We start from the raw sequence: 16924 nt of genomic DNA, 5'->3' as shown, positions 1-16924 counted from the left end.
TTTATTCAATTTCTTAATATGATTCACTACTTTAATCTAACATTTATTTATTTTATTTTACTTCTACAATTGTTTTTTTGTTTGTTTGTTTGTTTGATCAATAATAATGAAATAATAGAAATAATAAAAAAAAATGTTACTTTATTAATTATAATTTATTATTTGGGATTAACATTGAATTCAGTTGCTCTAGTTTTTTTGTTAGTCTTTCCTTGTTAAGGTTGCAAAATTAACCATTCAGATTCACTATCCTCTAATTAAGCATCTCACACCAAAGTAAAATGACACCCGAAGGTGTACAAATTCTAGAGCATCAAAAGAAATTTGCAGTGTAAAACCTGAATATTAAAATAAATAATTGCTCGGTCATACAGCTTAATGATCTTTTTGGAAAATACACTAATTAGCAAGAGTTCAATGAGAAATTTAATACCACTAGGGTTTCAGCCAGCAGCTGTAGCTTAGTTTATCTTAAAGAGGGCTTACCCACTGGAAAAGGGTGTCATTCTGCACTATAGGTCCTGTAGTGGAGCGGTGCTGGTAGATGGATTCTGTTATCTGTAGACCGAGCCAGGGTAGCAGTCAGTTCACCAGCTGCCGGATAGTATTAATCCTCTCGTCTAACTCCCTATTTCTTTAAATGCTGTGACTACTACTTTTGGATTGCCAAATAAAAGATTAAATTATTATTTCAATAAATGAAATATCTAATTGTTAGTGTGATTTTAATAACAGATTTCCTCCCAAGATTTTGAAAATAATCTTTTATGTGTTGCGGATGTAATCCAGTCCTTCAAGACTGAGAAACTGACCTGTTGTTTCTAAGTGAAGAAAAAGAACAAAAACATCTAGTGAAATAGGCTTTTTCTACAACTGTGATAATAAAACTTTATTAGAGCATAGTGCACATCATTATTCTCATTTGACTTACAGGTAAATAGCAACAATATAAGTAAACACAGGGCAAATACACAAAGAAGTAAACATAACAAATACAAAAAAAATGTCAACTGATTTCATGTTCATACAACAGCCAATCCTATTCAACAAGTGAGACCATATTCATTTACATAATCCTATCAAATGTGCTACTGCAACATCACAGTAACCTTGTGATGTAACACCCAGTTTGCATTCAGATGCAGTCCACCTGATATCAGTGCTGTGTGTCTTAATGGAAGTTTATGCAGTGAAATTGAGCTTGAAGAGAACCGTCTGGGGTGTGGTGACGTCTGCAACGGCTAGCTCCTGTCCATCTGACAAGCCTAGCTCTGCATCAGAAAAAAAGACATATTACGTATGTGTTATGAATTTAAGCAGGTCTCATTGAACAGACCGGGAATGACTGGAGGACAGCTTCTTATTACCTTTCAGAGTCTTGCAGAGGTTTGGCCTGGTTCGTTCCTCGATGGATTTAACAGACTGGAATAAAATTGTAATCACAGTTTGTAATTATGTGCAGCTGACCAAACACCATCCAGCATTCTCAAAGATGAAATATATTACCTGCAAATACAGCGTCTTATTCTTTCCTTCAAGAGTTGTGGTGATAGCTGGGGATTTCATTTGCCTGGAAAACATTTATACACAATCTTAACCTGGCAATTGTTATTTCTGTTGAAGTAGCATTAATAACTGTTTTTCTGAGTACTCACAGAGAGGCATTCTCTGTCAAGTACTCTAAAACCTCCTGTAATTTGGCAGAAGGAGGGAACTGGAGATCTTGAGGCACCTGGCTGCATGCTGAACAATTTTCCTACAAATCAAGGAGGATGCAGAGTAAACTGGTTATTCTCTGTAAGGACAATTACTCTGCTGACACCACTTTTAATCAAATTAGGGCAAACAAACCTTCCGCTCTGCTTCAAAAGTGTAGGTGTACAGTCCATCCACATCATTAAAGACCAGGTAATTGTTTAAAGGAATATATGCGCTGAAAGATAAAAAATGTATGTTCATTAGGAAAAAAACAACAGAAAATTGGGATGAGAGATTCAGAATGTGTTTTTGCTACCAACCTTGTAGCAATTTTAAAAACTTCAGTGGCGCAGGCGGCTGTGGAGAACAAAAGCAATTATTATAAAAATTAAGTCCAGTTACCTGAACTGTGTAATTATTTAAGTACAATAAGTCATGAATGTTTGTTCGCTAAGAGTTTAGAGTAACAACATCAGCCCTGTCCATGTGTTTCTTAGCTTTAAGAAAGAATACACTCCAGCAACTCCAGCACAAAACTCATTAATGGAGCTATTTAATTAAGTTTTGCTATTGCTATATACCCAACTTTAGCATTAACAGCTGTTTACTTACCAATGTTGCCGTCTTATTCACTAGAGAAAGGGCTATAACACACCCTCTGAACAGTGCTACTTTGCAGAGCATGCTGGATGTTACAGTGACTCTGTATCGAGAAGTGACATGCCGACTGGGCTGGAGCTAGCTGGTTAACATTCTAACTTCAGTAGAAGAAGTGGTAGAAATAGAACCAAAACAAGAGGGTTGCTTCCCACTGCTGGTGACCACTCTTGGTGAGTAAAGGAATGAAACTTAATGTTGAACTCGCAAGATTTCTTCGAGACTTGTAAGGAAACGGCTTTTAATGCTAACGTTGGCTATATAGCAATAGCAACACTTACAAATAGCTCCTTTTAACCAAGATAAGGCCATTATGTTTGCCAAACACACTGGTTAGTCCGCATACTAAAAACCTTTCTCTTATGAAAGTGAAACATATTATTTGAACAGTAAACAATATAGACACCTTTGGCAGGGTAATAAACAATAGCATTTTAATTACATTTAAATTTTACCTGTAATACTCTACCTAATACCTGTATGCTATCTTAACCCAGCAATACAACAACAATGCCGCTCCTGACTTTTTGCCTGGAACATGAAGCTTTACCCTCAGCCTTTTAGTGTCATATTATGTATGCAGCCATCATGTTCATGTGTAAGACTCTTTTACATGGTTATTGTTTTAGAAAAGTCTGAGTTAGGTGGAAAATAAAAATATCAACTGGAGAAGTTTTCAACAATAGTTTTTAAACAACTGAATAACAGAATTGGCATTAAACAGCTAGCTAGCAGTAGCTGATAACATTTTTCATTTTAGCTGAAAATAATAATAGGTAATATAAGAACTCTTAACAGCAAAAGCTTATGCCTCAGAAAACTGAGTTTCATACCAGCAATAACAGCATTCGTTGATGCCACAGCAGGAATTATCCTCTTGACAACTCCTGTGGCACAACAAACAGGCATCGGTTAATTTCATCACAGTATTATAGATACTTGTGAAGCAAACAGCTGTGAGTTATAGTGAGAAATTTATCAGTTCCATCAAAAAAAAATCTACCACATTTGCATTGAATAAATTAGTCACAGGTTCACCTTGAGTGAGTCTGTATGTCACGCCTGTAATGTTAAACTCTGCAGCTCTTTCTTGGGCTCTTTCAAACACCCACTTGATGTGTTCTGGATTGTCTCCATCTACGCTGTTATCTAGAAGAGGAGAAGAACACGTGTGCCTTTATAGTAATAACGTACAGAGGTATAAGTTTGTCTGACTTGATTACATGGGGTACAATAGAAAATAATGATGTGAATATTTTAGCCTACCTCCAAATGGCTTATCTTTTGGCCATTGTAAGATTCTGGCATATTCAATGCAATGTTCTGGCAGCCTTGGCATTGACGCAATGGTGCACATGGGGAAATTAATCTGTGGATTGTAAAATTAAAATTAAGATCAAGCACAAAAGCATTTAAAGTAAGATTATTTCTGCACAATGCCAGAAAACTAAGATAGCGATAATATAAAAACATTTCAATTGAAATCCTTACTTTGTTTCATTTCTCTATTCTATTGTCTCTGTATTTTGGTAAGATTTTTTGTGCAGAATAGTCACTGTCCCCTTCCAAGAAAACACCTGTATATAGCATGTTTTTCTTTGAATTTCTGTAACTTTCTGTAGGTAGTGCTCTTTTCTTTGCCTGTTTGGTCTGGTAGCTATTTCTACTTATCACCCAAGTCCTTTATTGTTTCCAAACACAAACAGCTTTTGCTGCAGATGGAAATGTAAAACATCACCTTCTGTGCACCACAGATGCCAAACAGATGCTTTCTCTCACCCAAAACACAAACAGTTGTTAGTCTGATCTGTCATATCTTTCATTCCCTTACTGTATTTAAATAAGTCTTAAAAGTGAAAGTAGAAGATAAATTGCTGATGAAAAATGACCTGGGGTGGGTACAGCTCCAGGGTGCAGTCGATGCATGCAGTCATGCCGGGCAGAATGACACGAGCATTTCCTTTAAAGCCCTCCGTTCCTCCATCGATGAGGGGAATGATCGAGCTGGGATCAAGAACTCCGTCTTCATAGCTCAGGAGGGAGATCTAGAGAAGGTACCATCAATCATAACTCAGCACAGATTACGCTTATATTCTTTTGATATGCAAAGGTATACAGGTAAAGACAACAATGAAATACAATCAACTGAATCAATTTTCTCGTTCCTACCAGCATCCCGTTCATCCAGCGTCTGGCGATGATGGAGTCCAGTCCACAGACGATGATGTGGAACTCTGCAAAGCAAGATGACCGTTTTAAACCTCTGAGGTGTTTACGTGGTAAACTCTGTTAATGCATAGAAGACTGTAAGAAAAACACACTTACGCCTGTAGAAAGACTCATCAAAGTCTTGGATCTTTTTAAAGTGACTGCAGGTTATTCATAAGGAATAAAAATCAAGATCAAGATATTTTAGACGGTGTTAATTAAACCTGAGTTACTTCTAAGCTGTGAAGTTGTTGCTGCAAAGGATACGGGACGACTTTACATCCAGGGATACGACTGTTAACAAAGTCAGCAGCCACTTCTGCCTTTGGTCGTCCAACATCTTTGGGCCTAAATGGATGTATAAAGAGGTTAACTATATACAACATATGAGATGATGAATGTAACCTTATTTTATCACACAGGAATTGTTACAGTGCTACAGTCACCAAGATGCAAACTCACACACTGGTGGAGTGTAACAAAATACATTTAAGTACAAATTAAATGTATTTAATTATCTGTTGAGCGACTTGTACTTTACCTGATGATTTCCAGTTCATGATACTTAATACCACAAAGGGAAATATTGCACTGTTGCTATTTTCAAGTAAAGGATCTGAATACAACCACTGAATTGATTTCAGTTATAACTGAAAACACATTCTCTGAACATCATGTGAACAATTATGGGTGATATAAAAAGCTTTTTCCACCACATGCTGTATTCGTCTAGTGTCAAACTGCTGTGAAAACTTTAAGAAGAAAAACAGAGATGACATCTACCTGAAAAGAAACTGCCTGTTGAGGTTGGAGACATCAATGGTGTCCATGTCAACCACATGAATAAGGCGAAACCCAGACAGAGCCTGAAGGACAACAAGACGATGTAAAAACTTACTTAAACCAGTGAATTTTCTTTGCTTACACTTGAGTAAGTACATTTGTATAATGTGGAATGAACATAACTATTTCCCACCAGATTTTTGAGGAGCTCACATCCAAGTCCACCTGCACCAATGACCAGAATCTTGCATGTCTCCAACAAAAACTGTAGAGACTGATATGAAAAAGGCATCAAAATGTTTATAGAAATATATATTTAAGAAACATAACTGTAACTGGACAATGTGAACTCAAAGCTACAGAATTATCATACAACACTGATTCAGTTTGACTTATGGAAGGTATTTCCATTTCACCTCAGTGCTTGGCTCAAAGTCAGGATGGGTGAAAGGGCCAGGTCTCTCCAAAAACTTCCTCACATGATTCCACCGGCCATCCCAGTCACAACCACTGTCCCTGTGTCCACCATCTACAGCCATTCTGGACAGACAACACACCAAGATACACTGAACTAGTACTTTAACTCAGATGAGTACATTTCTCTTGACTTATCCCTACTAAAATGCTATTTATATCTTATTGCATGCAATTCAAATTTTCCAAGGGAGAAATTTCAAACTCATTAGTTTTTCTGATTTTTCAATATGAGCAAAACCTAAGAGCTTTGGGTGGAGTACCAGAGAAACAGGAAGGCCCCTGTCCTGGTTGTCATCCAGGGAGAGGAAGTAAAGAGGGTGGACTCCTCGAAGTCAAATCAATGAACAACTGAACTGGACTCGAAACACTGATGCCCTCAGCAGAAAGACACAGATTAACAAGATGTTGCATTCACACACCTTGACCTTTCTGTCTGGGTGTTCCTAATAGATCACATTTAAAATAATGTCAGGCCACTGTGACTTTGACCTTTGATCACCTAAGGTAATTAATTAAATGTAATTTACTCAATGAAATGAAGCTGATTAAAATAATCAAATTCAATTAATTGTACTCAATTCAGTTGAGTGAAATTAATTAAATAAAATGAGTAAAACTGAGTCAAATTACTTTTGAAATTAATTAAATTCAATTCAGTTTACTTAATGAAATTACATTGAGTGAAATCAAATTAAATGCATGAAATGTACTCTATGAAATTAAATTAGGTAAAATTGTGTGGGAAAATGTAGGGAAAGAGTAGGGAGATGAAATGCAGCAAATGGTCCGACCACCCTGGAGTAAAACCGGGGTTTGCGCTGCGCAGGGCATTTATGGGCCATACACGCCCTAACAACTATGCTTGGGTCACCCAAAGTCAAGTTAAAGACAAAAAGAGAAAATATAATTTGTGACGGCTTAATGGGAATAGAAGAATAGGGCTAGTAGTTTAACACCATTTGGCTGTCTCAGTATTGTTTCAAAGAAGATTCATATAAATGTAGGTAAGGCTGGATCTCCTTGCACAATCTCTCTTCAAAACTGGAATCAATTTTGTTATCTAGAACATTAAGTGTATCAGGAAACCAGATTTACAACCAAGATGGCTAAGAATCCACATAAACATATGTGGTGTCAAAATTCCAGACTACATACATGCTACAATTGCATAAAGTTTGCACTGGTCTTTATAATATACTGTTTCTACTGGACCCTATAGCACTTACAATACAGGAAATCAATATATTTTGCTATTTCATATCAACTTAAAATTGAACACCACATGATCCGTTAGAAATCAAACTGCAAATTTGTAATTCCAGTGACAACAGAACTTTCTTTCTGCTGTGTCACCAATATTGTTTTTACTCACTATATTTCCCTGATGTTAGTCGCTCCTCTATTTCATTTGCGCATTGCATTATATGACACTCACTCATGCATATACACCTTTTTGAGTCTACCTGATTTTTTCCATTTGAACACCAACTCAAACCCTTCTCAGGATTAATATGCACTGTGGGATTAGTGCACAGCTATTATGTGCTGGTCATCCCAGCATTGGTGCAGTGCAGGGTCTGATCATTATGTTTAACTCTGTGAATGGATTCCCCGCGTAAATGGACGGATTTGTACAGACAGCTAACTGGTTTAATAAGGTTGTCCCTTGCTCAAATGTATATTTCCATGTCTCCTGGCCCAGCAGTCGCTGCTCACTGTGCAACGCAAACCTGCTGCCAGTCAGAGACCTTTATTTAGCATTCGTCACTAACTTCTCAGTCAGGTCCTCTATTCGCCTTCTTTTCTTCTCCCTAGAAGAAGACAGGAAAAAAGGGTTCAAGCGTGCCGTATCGACGACAAACAGCGAGGGTTTAAGTGTGGTAAAATTATATTTTTTGTCCATTGAGACTTACGGCTCCTCGGCATCCGCCATACTTTCACGGTCCCATGTCCCCGATTCTGGCTGCTGTGTTCACGGGTGTCAAAGCTGCGCTGCACACAACAGTTTCAACTTCCCCTCCAGGAGACACACTGTGTTTGTCCCGCTTTCAGATAAACAAATACAACTGAAAACCTAACGTGTTTTCATTGATGTAGGCCAGTGATGTAAACAGATGTGGATTCTTCTTGGCGTGGCACATGGCAATATGCTGATAGAGACAGGTGAATAAATAGACAGACTATCTGATGACTATGTGTCTGCAACATTTGTAGTTTCTTCAATTTGTCTGAATCAACAGCAGCCTTGTGGTTTATTTTACTATTTACACTGTTTTAATAAAAAAACTGATTGAGCTGTGGTATTGTGTTTCTTTTGCAGATGTTCTTTCTTTAGGAGGAAGCGCTGCTCCTGCGCATTCTAGAACGCTCGCCTGAAATTCCAAGCGCCTGTGAGAATCTCGCTCCGTGATCTCGCTCAAGACCTCGCGAGATCTCACTGCTTCCCGTTGACTCCCCCCCCCCTTCTCGCTCCGAGCTCAGACGGTGATCAGCTGACCTGTCAAAATATTACGCAGCCTGTGAGGGTATGTTTGTGTTTGTGTGTCTCCTAACTACACGTTGAAGACATGGCAGCCAAGATGGAGCTTGCACCCCTCAGACCGTGGGATGATTTCTTCCCCGGAACTGACCGTTTTGCCAAACCAGAGTTCGGAGATTTAGCAAAGTGGAACAACAGAGTGATCAGTAATTTACTGTACTACCAGACCAATTATTTCGCCGTGGCTCTGGTTGTTTTTATCATTGTGGGGTAAGTACTGGCAGTATGCTAACGCAGGCAGGCTAGCATCCCTGGCTCTATGTTTGATTAGACTGCATACCTTTTACCCACACCCATCATGACCACACAGGCTATTTCTGTAACAGTTAGCATTGTTGTGTCAACGTTTAAGGAGCTGTAACTCTTTTATAGCCTCTGCCTTTTAGATATTTGCCCTGCTTAGCTTGTCTTTCTAAATATTTTCGTGGTATCAGTAAGAAAAACAGTCTAGCTATCTACATTAGTGTGCAAGTCCTTCATAATCTTAACAGAAACGATTAACCACACATCGTCTTTTTTTCTTAATTAACGTTATATAGCTGGATGTTCATAGTTTTGAAAGGAGCACTGATCACAGTTAGATCCGGAGTTTCTTTATGGTTAATCGCTGCTGCTTGCTGGCTGTGGCTTTGCATAAATTACATGTGATTTGATAGTCTTTGAATAGAGGATGATGTAGTGGAAATGATGGCCCTACTGCAGACATCTGCCCTCTTATGGTTTACACCAAACTGGCCAGGATGTTAGCTATTGTTGTTTCCACCAGCAGGTTGTGCTATTTAAAAAAAAAAAAAAAAAAAAAAAAAAAAGCCTACATCCTATGGAGTACATGTGCAATATGTCATTTTGTGTTGCAATATTCAGGTTCCTGAACCCTTTTGGCATGTTTCTGGGAGGAGCTGTGGTGACTCTGGTATTCGCCGGTTCAGTGTGGGCAGGAGAGAACAAGGCCACCATCAAGAACTTCAAAAGGAAGAACCCCACCCTGTTTGTTATTGGGGTTATGGTTACCAGCTACTTTCTGCTGTCACTGTGTGGTGGTGTCATGGTATTCATCTTTGGAATCACCTTCCCTTTGCTGTGTAAGTCTCAGTACATTTAATGTAGTTACAAATAAATTACCATGTTTGACTGTCAGAAATCCCGGGTTGCGGCTGTTTTAAATCTAAAACCGTCATTGTACTTTTTGAAATCAGTCTAATTGAGTTTCGTTTTTTCTGCATGAACAAGCTGTCAGTTGAGTTAGATTCTGTTCAGGTTCTTCTACTGAAGAGGATGAAGTTATTAGTAATGTATTATTAATTCTTTGAACTTTGAACTGTAAAATGTTAAATCATGATTTTTTATTTTACACAGTAATCTGACTTCATTATGCTTTATAAGTATACTGGTAATAACCGTGACAATGATGTAAACCTAATTTGAATAACATCTTTCATCTTTTTGATGCAGCTGATGCTTTACATACAATTGCATTAAAATGTTTAAAACATTTAAGCATATTAAAAAGTAGCAACCAAACATTTTAAAATACAATTAAACTGAGTTGAATATGAAATACTCCACTTAAATAAGTGAAGGAACAATAAACTAAAGTCTTAAGATGTTACTGGAAGGAATTATAGAGGTGGCATGAAGAATGTTTATGGGCAGGTGGTTCCACAGTTTTGATGGAAAAATCAAAAGTAAGGTGGAAAAATGTTTTCTTGGTGTCACAAAATAAACAAATTAAATTTACATCTCGGTCAAAATGGCACCCAAGCTTTTTGCCTCAAATTGCAGCAGTTTGAAGGCCACTTAAAATTCAGTCTTATTTCATTCAGCCTCAGTAAATAAAGTTTCAGTAAGTGTCTCACCTTGTCTGTGAGCAAAAACACTGTACAATTGATCCATTAATATGACATAGAACTATCAGATAGTTTCCTTTACCCTACAACTAATCACACTGCCACTTGTAATTTAAGGGAATGACTCTTGTTAAATTAAATTCCGTTATGAGAAATCACAGACTATTACCTTTGTCACAAGAAATACGTTTCCTGGTTAACACTGATTATTTCACTTGCAGTGAACTAAGTAGTGACAAAGACATCTGGAGACATACAATATTTACAATATAACTCTAAGAATCTGTATAGTTTTAATACCATGATTTAAATTGAAACTCTATTCCCTACGGCATATTGCAAACACTTGGCTAATTTTATATGGCAAAAAACTGTTAAGGGGCTGGTGAGTCACCCAGGGATGCATAACTGAGGGTTTCTGTGGGTGATCAAGTTTTTCCAAGCGCTCATTCTGACTCACTGTAGGGATTGAACAGCAGTATCGCTGACATGTATTCGCTCACGACACAGACTGTAAAATAAAGTCGGTATTGCAAGGCAAGCTATAATGTACTGTGGATTAGAGCTATGGTTTTGGATTTGCTTTAGCTCTCTAAATACATTTAGAGTCAGAAGTTCAGCAGAGTGGTTTAGATAATTGATGGGTTGGATCGTTAGAGCAAATGCAGTAGCTCTAACATCATGGTGGATAGACGAGGTAGTGTGATCACTTCCCAGGAGGCCTGCCCACTGCTGCCTGTGTTGACGGGTTGCTATGGGTTGTTGATTTGGACAGAACTACATTTACTGGCTGATGTCATGCATTCAGTATCTGCCTGGCAAGGGAATAAAAGATATGCCTATCCTTACACCTGCTTTAAAGTCTGGGTTTCAGCAGTATCACATTTTGTTTGTTGATGTATTCCAGAGAAAATCATATATAAAATTTGACTTCATTTTTAACATTGGAAAAAATAACAATGTTTCCCTTTTGTGCTCCCTGTAGTAATCCTGATTCACGCCTCTCTGAGACTGCGCAACATGAAGAACAGACTGGAGAACAAGATTGAAGGTGTTGGGCTGAAGAAGACCCCCATGGGAGTCATCATGGACCTCCTGGATCAACAGGAGGAAAAAATTAACAAGATTCAGGATTTTATTGAAAGCAAACTGAAGGAGTAAGGGAGTGCCAAGGAAAGTAAGTGTCATACAGTATGGATTAAAATTTTCATAGCATCATCCTATGTGTCAAGTTTTACCCCCCCCCCCCCCCCAATATATGTAAAGTTACTGAGGTTTGCATTCCCATACCTTTTATCTATTTACATTATTCTCTTTTACATTTATTAGTTTAGACTATCTAAAGCAAACAGATGGTTACTTACAAGATTATAACAAGATTTGCACAATCACCATGAGGACTGGATGTTACAGAGGCAATGGGCCCTAAAGATTACCAAAGGTTTGATCATTCCTGTACCCAGTAAATGTTCCACAAGCAAATCACTTCCCTTGTTGACAACGCACTTTGTTCTACATGATGATTGAGTATTTATTTCAGCAAAAAAAGCAACACAATGCAGTTATTAGATACCAATTCTATTCTAAAAAAGAATCATAAATCAGATCCTTTCAGTTTGCTACCTCAAAATAAGCATGTTAGATTTTCTTCTCACCAAGTAGACCCAACACCCAGTGAAGCGTGAACTGCTTATTAAACAGCAATAACTCTCATCTTGTTACTTCAGGATCTGTATGAATACTGATCTGAGACCAGTTTGCTTGTAGAGTAGACATGGTTGTATTACCTGACAAATAATCCTGGAGTTTAGGTATTTCTGTTGTCGAAAGATTTGTGCATACAGTTCCTGACCATACAGGCTGGCCTGAGTGTATCCCCTCTGACCACAGCTATGCAATGTTGAAAAAAAATGAATGGCAAGTGCAGCTTTATTGTTGAATATAATGTCATGTTATTTACACGTTTGTTGTTATTTTTGATGTGTCTTTATTTTCATAATATAGCATGCAGAAATGTATAAAATAGCTGCAGGATACAGAGTACATGACTATGGCAATGAGGCAAAAGTACAGATTAATTAAAATTTTAACTTTAACAGTGTTCCCTCATCGTTGGTAACTACTGGACTAGAGACATCCTGTGCTGTTTTCCCATCAAATCCCCTTGTAAAAAAAGCCAAATTAAATCTGTCATCTGTATTGTTAAGTGTTTATTTGATACTGCTACTGCTAATATTAAAGCAGTTGTTTCCTGTTGCTTTTCTCACCCTGACTGCAGTTTGTGCATGCTGCAGAGAGATTGTTTATGTTTCATGGATGCTATATTATATATTATCTATGTTTTTATGTGAATTTTTCATTCTTGAAAAGTGATAATGAAATCACAAAACTGGACATAACATATGGCTGTCCTCTATAAAAATAAAGAGAACCTAATTTATGTTGCAGTCATTTTTATGCGTCTGTGCTGGTGACAGCTGTGCCTGGAGGCATTTTGTTTTCAGTCCGTCTGTCAGGCTGTCAGTCCGTCTAACCCATTCTCATGAACGCGATATTTCAGGAACGCCTTGAGTGGATTTTTGCAAATTTGACACAAATGTCCACTTGGGCACAAGGATGGCCTGATTAGAATTTGGTGGTCAAAGGTCAAAAGGTCACTGTGACCTCACAAAACACATTTTTGGCCATAACCCAAGAATTTAAACAGTAATTATGACACAATTGTACACAAATGTCTAATAGGCTAACATGTGTACACGATGTCAGTTTGACTAATTGTCCATATGGCATCAGTTTTTCACTAATTATTGTTCTTTATGAAACCAAGACAGTAATTTGTCTTTTTTCATATTTGCACCTCTAACTGCAACGATTCAATGGGAAAATATTTAGTCTGGCATTGATGCACTGCTACACAATGCTATTTAGGTATCTTTAAAAAAGAAAAAAAAATAGGAAGAAGAAAAGAATCCCCAGGCAAGGAGTAGAACATTTTTATAGCAAAAGGTAAGTACATGAACAGCTCCATAATGAATCATCTAACATTTAATCAAACAAACCAGCTCTGCAAATCTGTTCTGTGCAAAAGCCCACTGAAAATAAATCATATTTTTTATTTTGCTCTGTGTTTTAGAGATAGCAAATGAAGAAAGAGGTAATACATTTTAATATGAATTAAATATAGGGTGTTCTGGCAATAAACTCTTTACATTTTCATGCCTTTATTGTTATGACTTCCTCAAAACAACATCATGAAGTGAGTTAACAGCACAACAGTGGAACCACAACCAGCCAATACCTTTCATGTGTAATAAAAATATAGCTCACTCTTAATTTGTGCAGTTCATGTGAGTAATTTCAGGGCAACTAATACCACATATGTTCAGAATAAATATACTGCAGTGAAGACATATAGCTGAAGTTATAACCTCAAAGGAGACTTGTTTCATTTGATTCCAGGGCTTTAGGGAGCGGCACCTGCAAGCAGTGACAAAGGGAGAGAATAAAAAGGTTTGTTGGCTTTACAGGACAAGTACATGCAGAATCAAATAATTATAGATATTACTTATTGAGCAATTAACAGCATTTAATGTATTCACATTGATGTGGATAATAAATGCTCTTCTGTTTTGAGCTTTAACACTGTCAGTATTAATGAAAAAATCTAGCTCCCAACTTGATTCATCTCTCAGTACTAACTTTGAAGTACTCACAGATTTGAGATAGGCCACGTTGCTCTTTTTAATCTCACTTAAAAGCTGATCACGTGGCGTGAGGTCGACCTTTGGTGGCACTCGTCTACGAGGGACGGGCTTCAAAGTCTTAATCACATCAGTCAAGTTGGGTGTCTCATCTGTCATTGCTCCACTGCCTGCATCCTTCTGTCTGGGAGTCTTCCTCAGTTGGAATCTGGGGTTCTCTGGTCTCCTGTCATCCCTTGGATCCAGCTCCAGAAACGGGTCGCGTTTCTTGGGCGTCCTCTTCAGATGGACGTCCCTTAATGAATTTGCTGGTTCAGCGCTGGATTGTTTGGGAATGCTTTTATGTTTGAGCTTCTTCTGAGGCTCTGGCTGCTCTGTCTGCTGGTGTGTTTGAGGAACAGCGCTCAGTTCTGATGAGGGTGGGATGAGCCCATGCTCCTGCAAGAGTTCCAGGGACGGTATGTACCCCAGCATCTCAAGTAAACCAGGAGGCAAGTTTAGGCTGTTCTCATACATCTGCATCAGCTCCTTTTGCTCCTTCAGTTGCTGCTGCTTCTGCTCCTCCTTCCTCAGCTGCCTCTGACGGTCGAGATTCCTGGTTAAAATATTGGTCACCACCATCCTGGGCCCTGGCAGCTCAAAGTGGTAGCCCATCTTCAAGAGGGTGTTGTTGGCCTTGATCAGACGTGATATTTCCATCTCTGCATGGTGACCCAGCATGTGCCTCTGGTTGTGAAATCGCAGCTCTGTGAGAGTCTCATTGAACTGGAGGCAGCGGATGATGGCTACGATGCCCTTTCCTGTTATGAAATTAGACTCAATATTCAAAGTGGTAATGCTGCGGTTCTCTCGTAACATGTTGGCCAGGTTGAAAGCTATGTTTTCATCGACACCGGTGTTGGCTATACTGAATGTTTTCACATGTTTATTCTTCTTCAAGGCTGTGACGTAGTCCAAGAGCATCTCTTTGGGAATGTTTTCTATATTGTTGAGGTTCACCTCAGTGACAGAGGGGTTGTTGTTGCGGATCTTGTCAAGTGTCGAATCCAAGTTTGTCTCATTTCCTGAAGGTCTTGATGTCATTTTTATATTACTGAGTGCCAGCTTTGGAATTTTTAATTTGTTAATTTTCCTCTCTTCTATCTGTGGGAACTTATCGTTGCTTTCATTTATCTCTGGCTCCTCTGGAGTATCTGAAGGAAGCAAAGAATCTGTCATTTTAATTTCCTCCGTCTCTTCGACGTCTGACGTGCTGTGTTTAGGAGCTGGGCTCTCAGTCTTCTCCTTTGTGTCTGTTAAACACTGATTGTCATCTGTATTGTTTTCCGTTACTGTTACTGTTTCTGTGTTGTGATCTGGAGGACTTCCATTTTTGTCCATATTTTCATGTTTGTCTGTATTCTCAGGCAGCTTCACCTCTCTCTCATCTTTCACATCCACCTCTTTGTCCTCTTTATCGCTCTCATCGACCTCTTCAACAATTTCCTCAATTATCTCCTCTATAATTTCCTCTCCATCTGTACCGTCTACAACTTCTTCCACAATGACTTCCTCTATCACTTCATACTCTTCGTATTTCACGCCTTCTTCTTTTTCCTTCTTTTCAGCCTCCTCCCTCAAAGTTTTCTAATGAAAACAATGAACCAGAACATGAAGATTAGACCTATGCTATTAGAAACACATGACTTTTTGTTCTGTCTCAACATTTCACATTATAAGATTCATAGTTTGTAAATCATATGTTTGATTTTCGAGATAGGTCTTTACATGAACCTTTGAGAGTTTGGCCTCTTACCTCACTGGGCAGTAGAGTAGCAGGCACTCTTTCTTCCTCAAGCATACGTTTGGACTCTTTCTCCCAGTAGAGGTAATCAACTAGGGATCTGTGGTCAAACGTCCCCGTCGGAGGCTTTTCTGTCTGGTCCTTCTGTCTCTGCCCAACAGGTACACTCTCATCTGGGGCAATGATAACATCCATCTCACTCTGAAGCTCCTTAAGCTCCTCAGGTGAAAGCATAGCAAGGAGTTCATCCTCATCAATGTCTTCTTCATTGAGATCATCAGTGTCTCTGCTGTTTGACATGTTTGCGAACTGTAGTTTCTTGCGTCCGCTGATTTCAAAAGGATAAATTTTTTGTCCAGTCTGTGACTCAGGACGGAGCGAAGGGGGAAGCCTCTGACTTTGACTGCAGCTAGAAACGGTTTGCTCCTGCCTCATGTGGAGTCTAAATTTAAACCCTGTGAACTGCATGGAAGATATTTAAGGTACAAGCAGGGGAAAGACATGCTAACATTCTTTTTTCAGCGCCTTCCCCCAGCTGGCCGGGCCATCAGGATCTTTTGGGATGACAGTTGCTTCAGGCACGATTGACAGCAGCAGGTGGACCATTTTCACAGGCCTGGTGGGAGGGGTAAAATCTCCACTGCACACTCCTCCCAGAGCTCTCCAGAAGACATAACCTCTGAAGTGCTGCACAACACAAAACACATGAGCCAGAGGAGATGGTTTGTCTTCAGGGGAAAAGATACTCACAGTTTGAGAGAAGACGCCTCTTCTGTCTGACTTTTTATATTATAACTCAAAGCAAAATTTGATCTACAGCTTGTGAGAATTTCTTTAAATAAATTTCTTTATGTCACCCTGGAAGTTCAAGTTTTATTTATATAAGAAAGAGAAAACTTTAATGGAATAGATTGACAGCATGAGGACTGAATAACTCAGCTTAGACAGATGGAAACCCAAGGCTGGCTCTGTCCAGTGATAAAAAAAAAGTGGTGTCTAAAAGCTCACTAATTTTCACATTATATCTCATTTGTGTGTAAAGATTTGTGGTTAATCAGTTATGATTTTATTTCCTGGTGCAGAGCCAGAATGTTTCCCCAGTTCCAGCTCACCAGTTGGCTGTAGCCTGATATTTAACAGACATACTGTATGTGAGAGTTCTGTCTATCTTCTCATCTAACTCTTAGCAAGAAAGACAGAAGCTTCCCAAAATATTGAACTATTCCTTTAA

At 38.6% G+C, this 16924-nt stretch overlaps 3 protein-coding genes across 4 annotated transcripts; 1 reads left to right on the top strand and 2 right to left on the bottom strand.

Moving 5' to 3' along the window:
- Nucleotides 1–857: 857 nt before the first annotated feature.
- Nucleotides 858–7858, bottom strand: LOC139620895 (NEDD8-activating enzyme E1 catalytic subunit-like). 2 transcript variants are annotated; one of them, XM_071476912.1, is made up of 18 exons: nt 7737–7858; nt 7596–7634; nt 5763–5886; nt 5540–5620; nt 5347–5429; nt 4831–4911; nt 4681–4724; nt 4525–4589; nt 4245–4400; nt 3622–3724; nt 3394–3504; nt 3189–3242; nt 2019–2055; nt 1852–1933; nt 1656–1756; nt 1507–1570; nt 1368–1422; nt 858–1271 (listed from the first exon to the last, which is right to left on the bottom strand). In XM_071476912.1, the coding sequence occupies exons 1-18, from the start codon at nt 7754–7756 to the stop codon at nt 1183–1185; spliced, it is 1389 nt and encodes a 462-aa protein (XP_071333013.1). In that variant the 5' UTR covers nt 7757–7858; the 3' UTR covers nt 858–1182. The 2 variants fall into 2 exon arrangements, with proteins under 2 accessions (XP_071333013.1, XP_071333014.1); XM_071476913.1 differs by having other exon boundaries at nt 7572–7634; nt 7737–7785.
- A 432-nt stretch (nt 7859–8290) lies between these two features.
- Nucleotides 8291–11869, top strand: LOC139620896 (PRA1 family protein 3-like). The gene is made up of 4 exons (XM_071476914.1): nt 8291–8572; nt 9227–9444; nt 11195–11440; nt 11738–11869. Exons 1-3 carry the CDS (start codon nt 8391–8393, stop codon nt 11368–11370), a joined length of 576 nt encoding a protein of 191 aa, XP_071333015.1. The 5' UTR covers nt 8291–8390; the 3' UTR covers nt 11371–11440; nt 11738–11869.
- A 1317-nt stretch (nt 11870–13186) lies between these two features.
- Nucleotides 13187–16126, bottom strand: lmod3 (leiomodin 3 (fetal)). Its single transcript, XM_071476911.1, has 3 exons — nt 15706–16126; nt 13923–15536; nt 13187–13686 (listed from the first exon to the last, which is right to left on the bottom strand). The coding sequence occupies exons 1-3, from the start codon at nt 15991–15993 to the stop codon at nt 13639–13641; spliced, it is 1950 nt and encodes a 649-aa protein (XP_071333012.1). The 5' UTR covers nt 15994–16126; the 3' UTR covers nt 13187–13638.
- Between the last annotated feature and the right edge of the window lie 798 nt (nt 16127–16924).

Source organism: Trachinotus anak, unplaced genomic scaffold (assembly GCF_046630095.1).
Source record: "Trachinotus anak isolate AG129_WGS33_773 ecotype Australia unplaced genomic scaffold, CSIRO_AGI_Tana_v1 ptg000004l, whole genome shotgun sequence".
NCBI lineage: Eukaryota > Metazoa > Chordata > Actinopteri > Carangiformes > Carangidae > Trachinotus > Trachinotus anak.
This window is presented reverse-complemented; position numbering and strand designations above follow the sequence as displayed.

Bases quoted from the DNA above. Each gene is read 5' to 3' on its own strand.
- lmod3 (XM_071476911.1), bottom strand. From the start codon at position 15,993: ATGTCAAACAGCAGAGACACTGATGATCTCAATGAAGAAGACATTGAT. The intron at 15,537-15,705 runs GTAAGAGGCCAA...TGTTTTCATTAG, and splicing joins CTACTCTACTGCCCAGTGAG to AAAACTTTGAGGGAGGAGGC. The intron at 13,687-13,922 runs GTGAGTACTTCA...CACTGCTTGCAG, and splicing joins ACGTGGCCTATCTCAAATCT to GTGCCGCTCCCTAAAGCCCT.
- LOC139620895 (XM_071476912.1), bottom strand. From the start codon at position 7,756: ATGGCGGATGCCGAGGAGCC. The intron at 5,621-5,762 runs GTGAAATGGAAA...TTTTCATATCAG, and splicing joins ACTTTGAGCCAAGCACTGAG to TCTCTACAGTTTTTGTTGGA. The intron at 1,757-1,851 runs GTTTGTTTGCCC...CTTGATTTGTAG, and splicing joins CTTTTGAAGCAGAGCGGAAG to GAAAATTGTTCAGCATGCAG.
- LOC139620896 (XM_071476914.1), top strand. From the start codon at position 8,391: ATGGCAGCCAAGATGGAGCTTGCACCCCTCAGACCGTGGGATGATTTC. The intron at 8,573-9,226 runs GTAAGTACTGGC...TGCAATATTCAG, and splicing joins GTTGTTTTTATCATTGTGGG to GTTCCTGAACCCTTTTGGCA. The intron at 9,445-11,194 runs GTAAGTCTCAGT...TGCTCCCTGTAG, and splicing joins AATCACCTTCCCTTTGCTGT to TAATCCTGATTCACGCCTCT.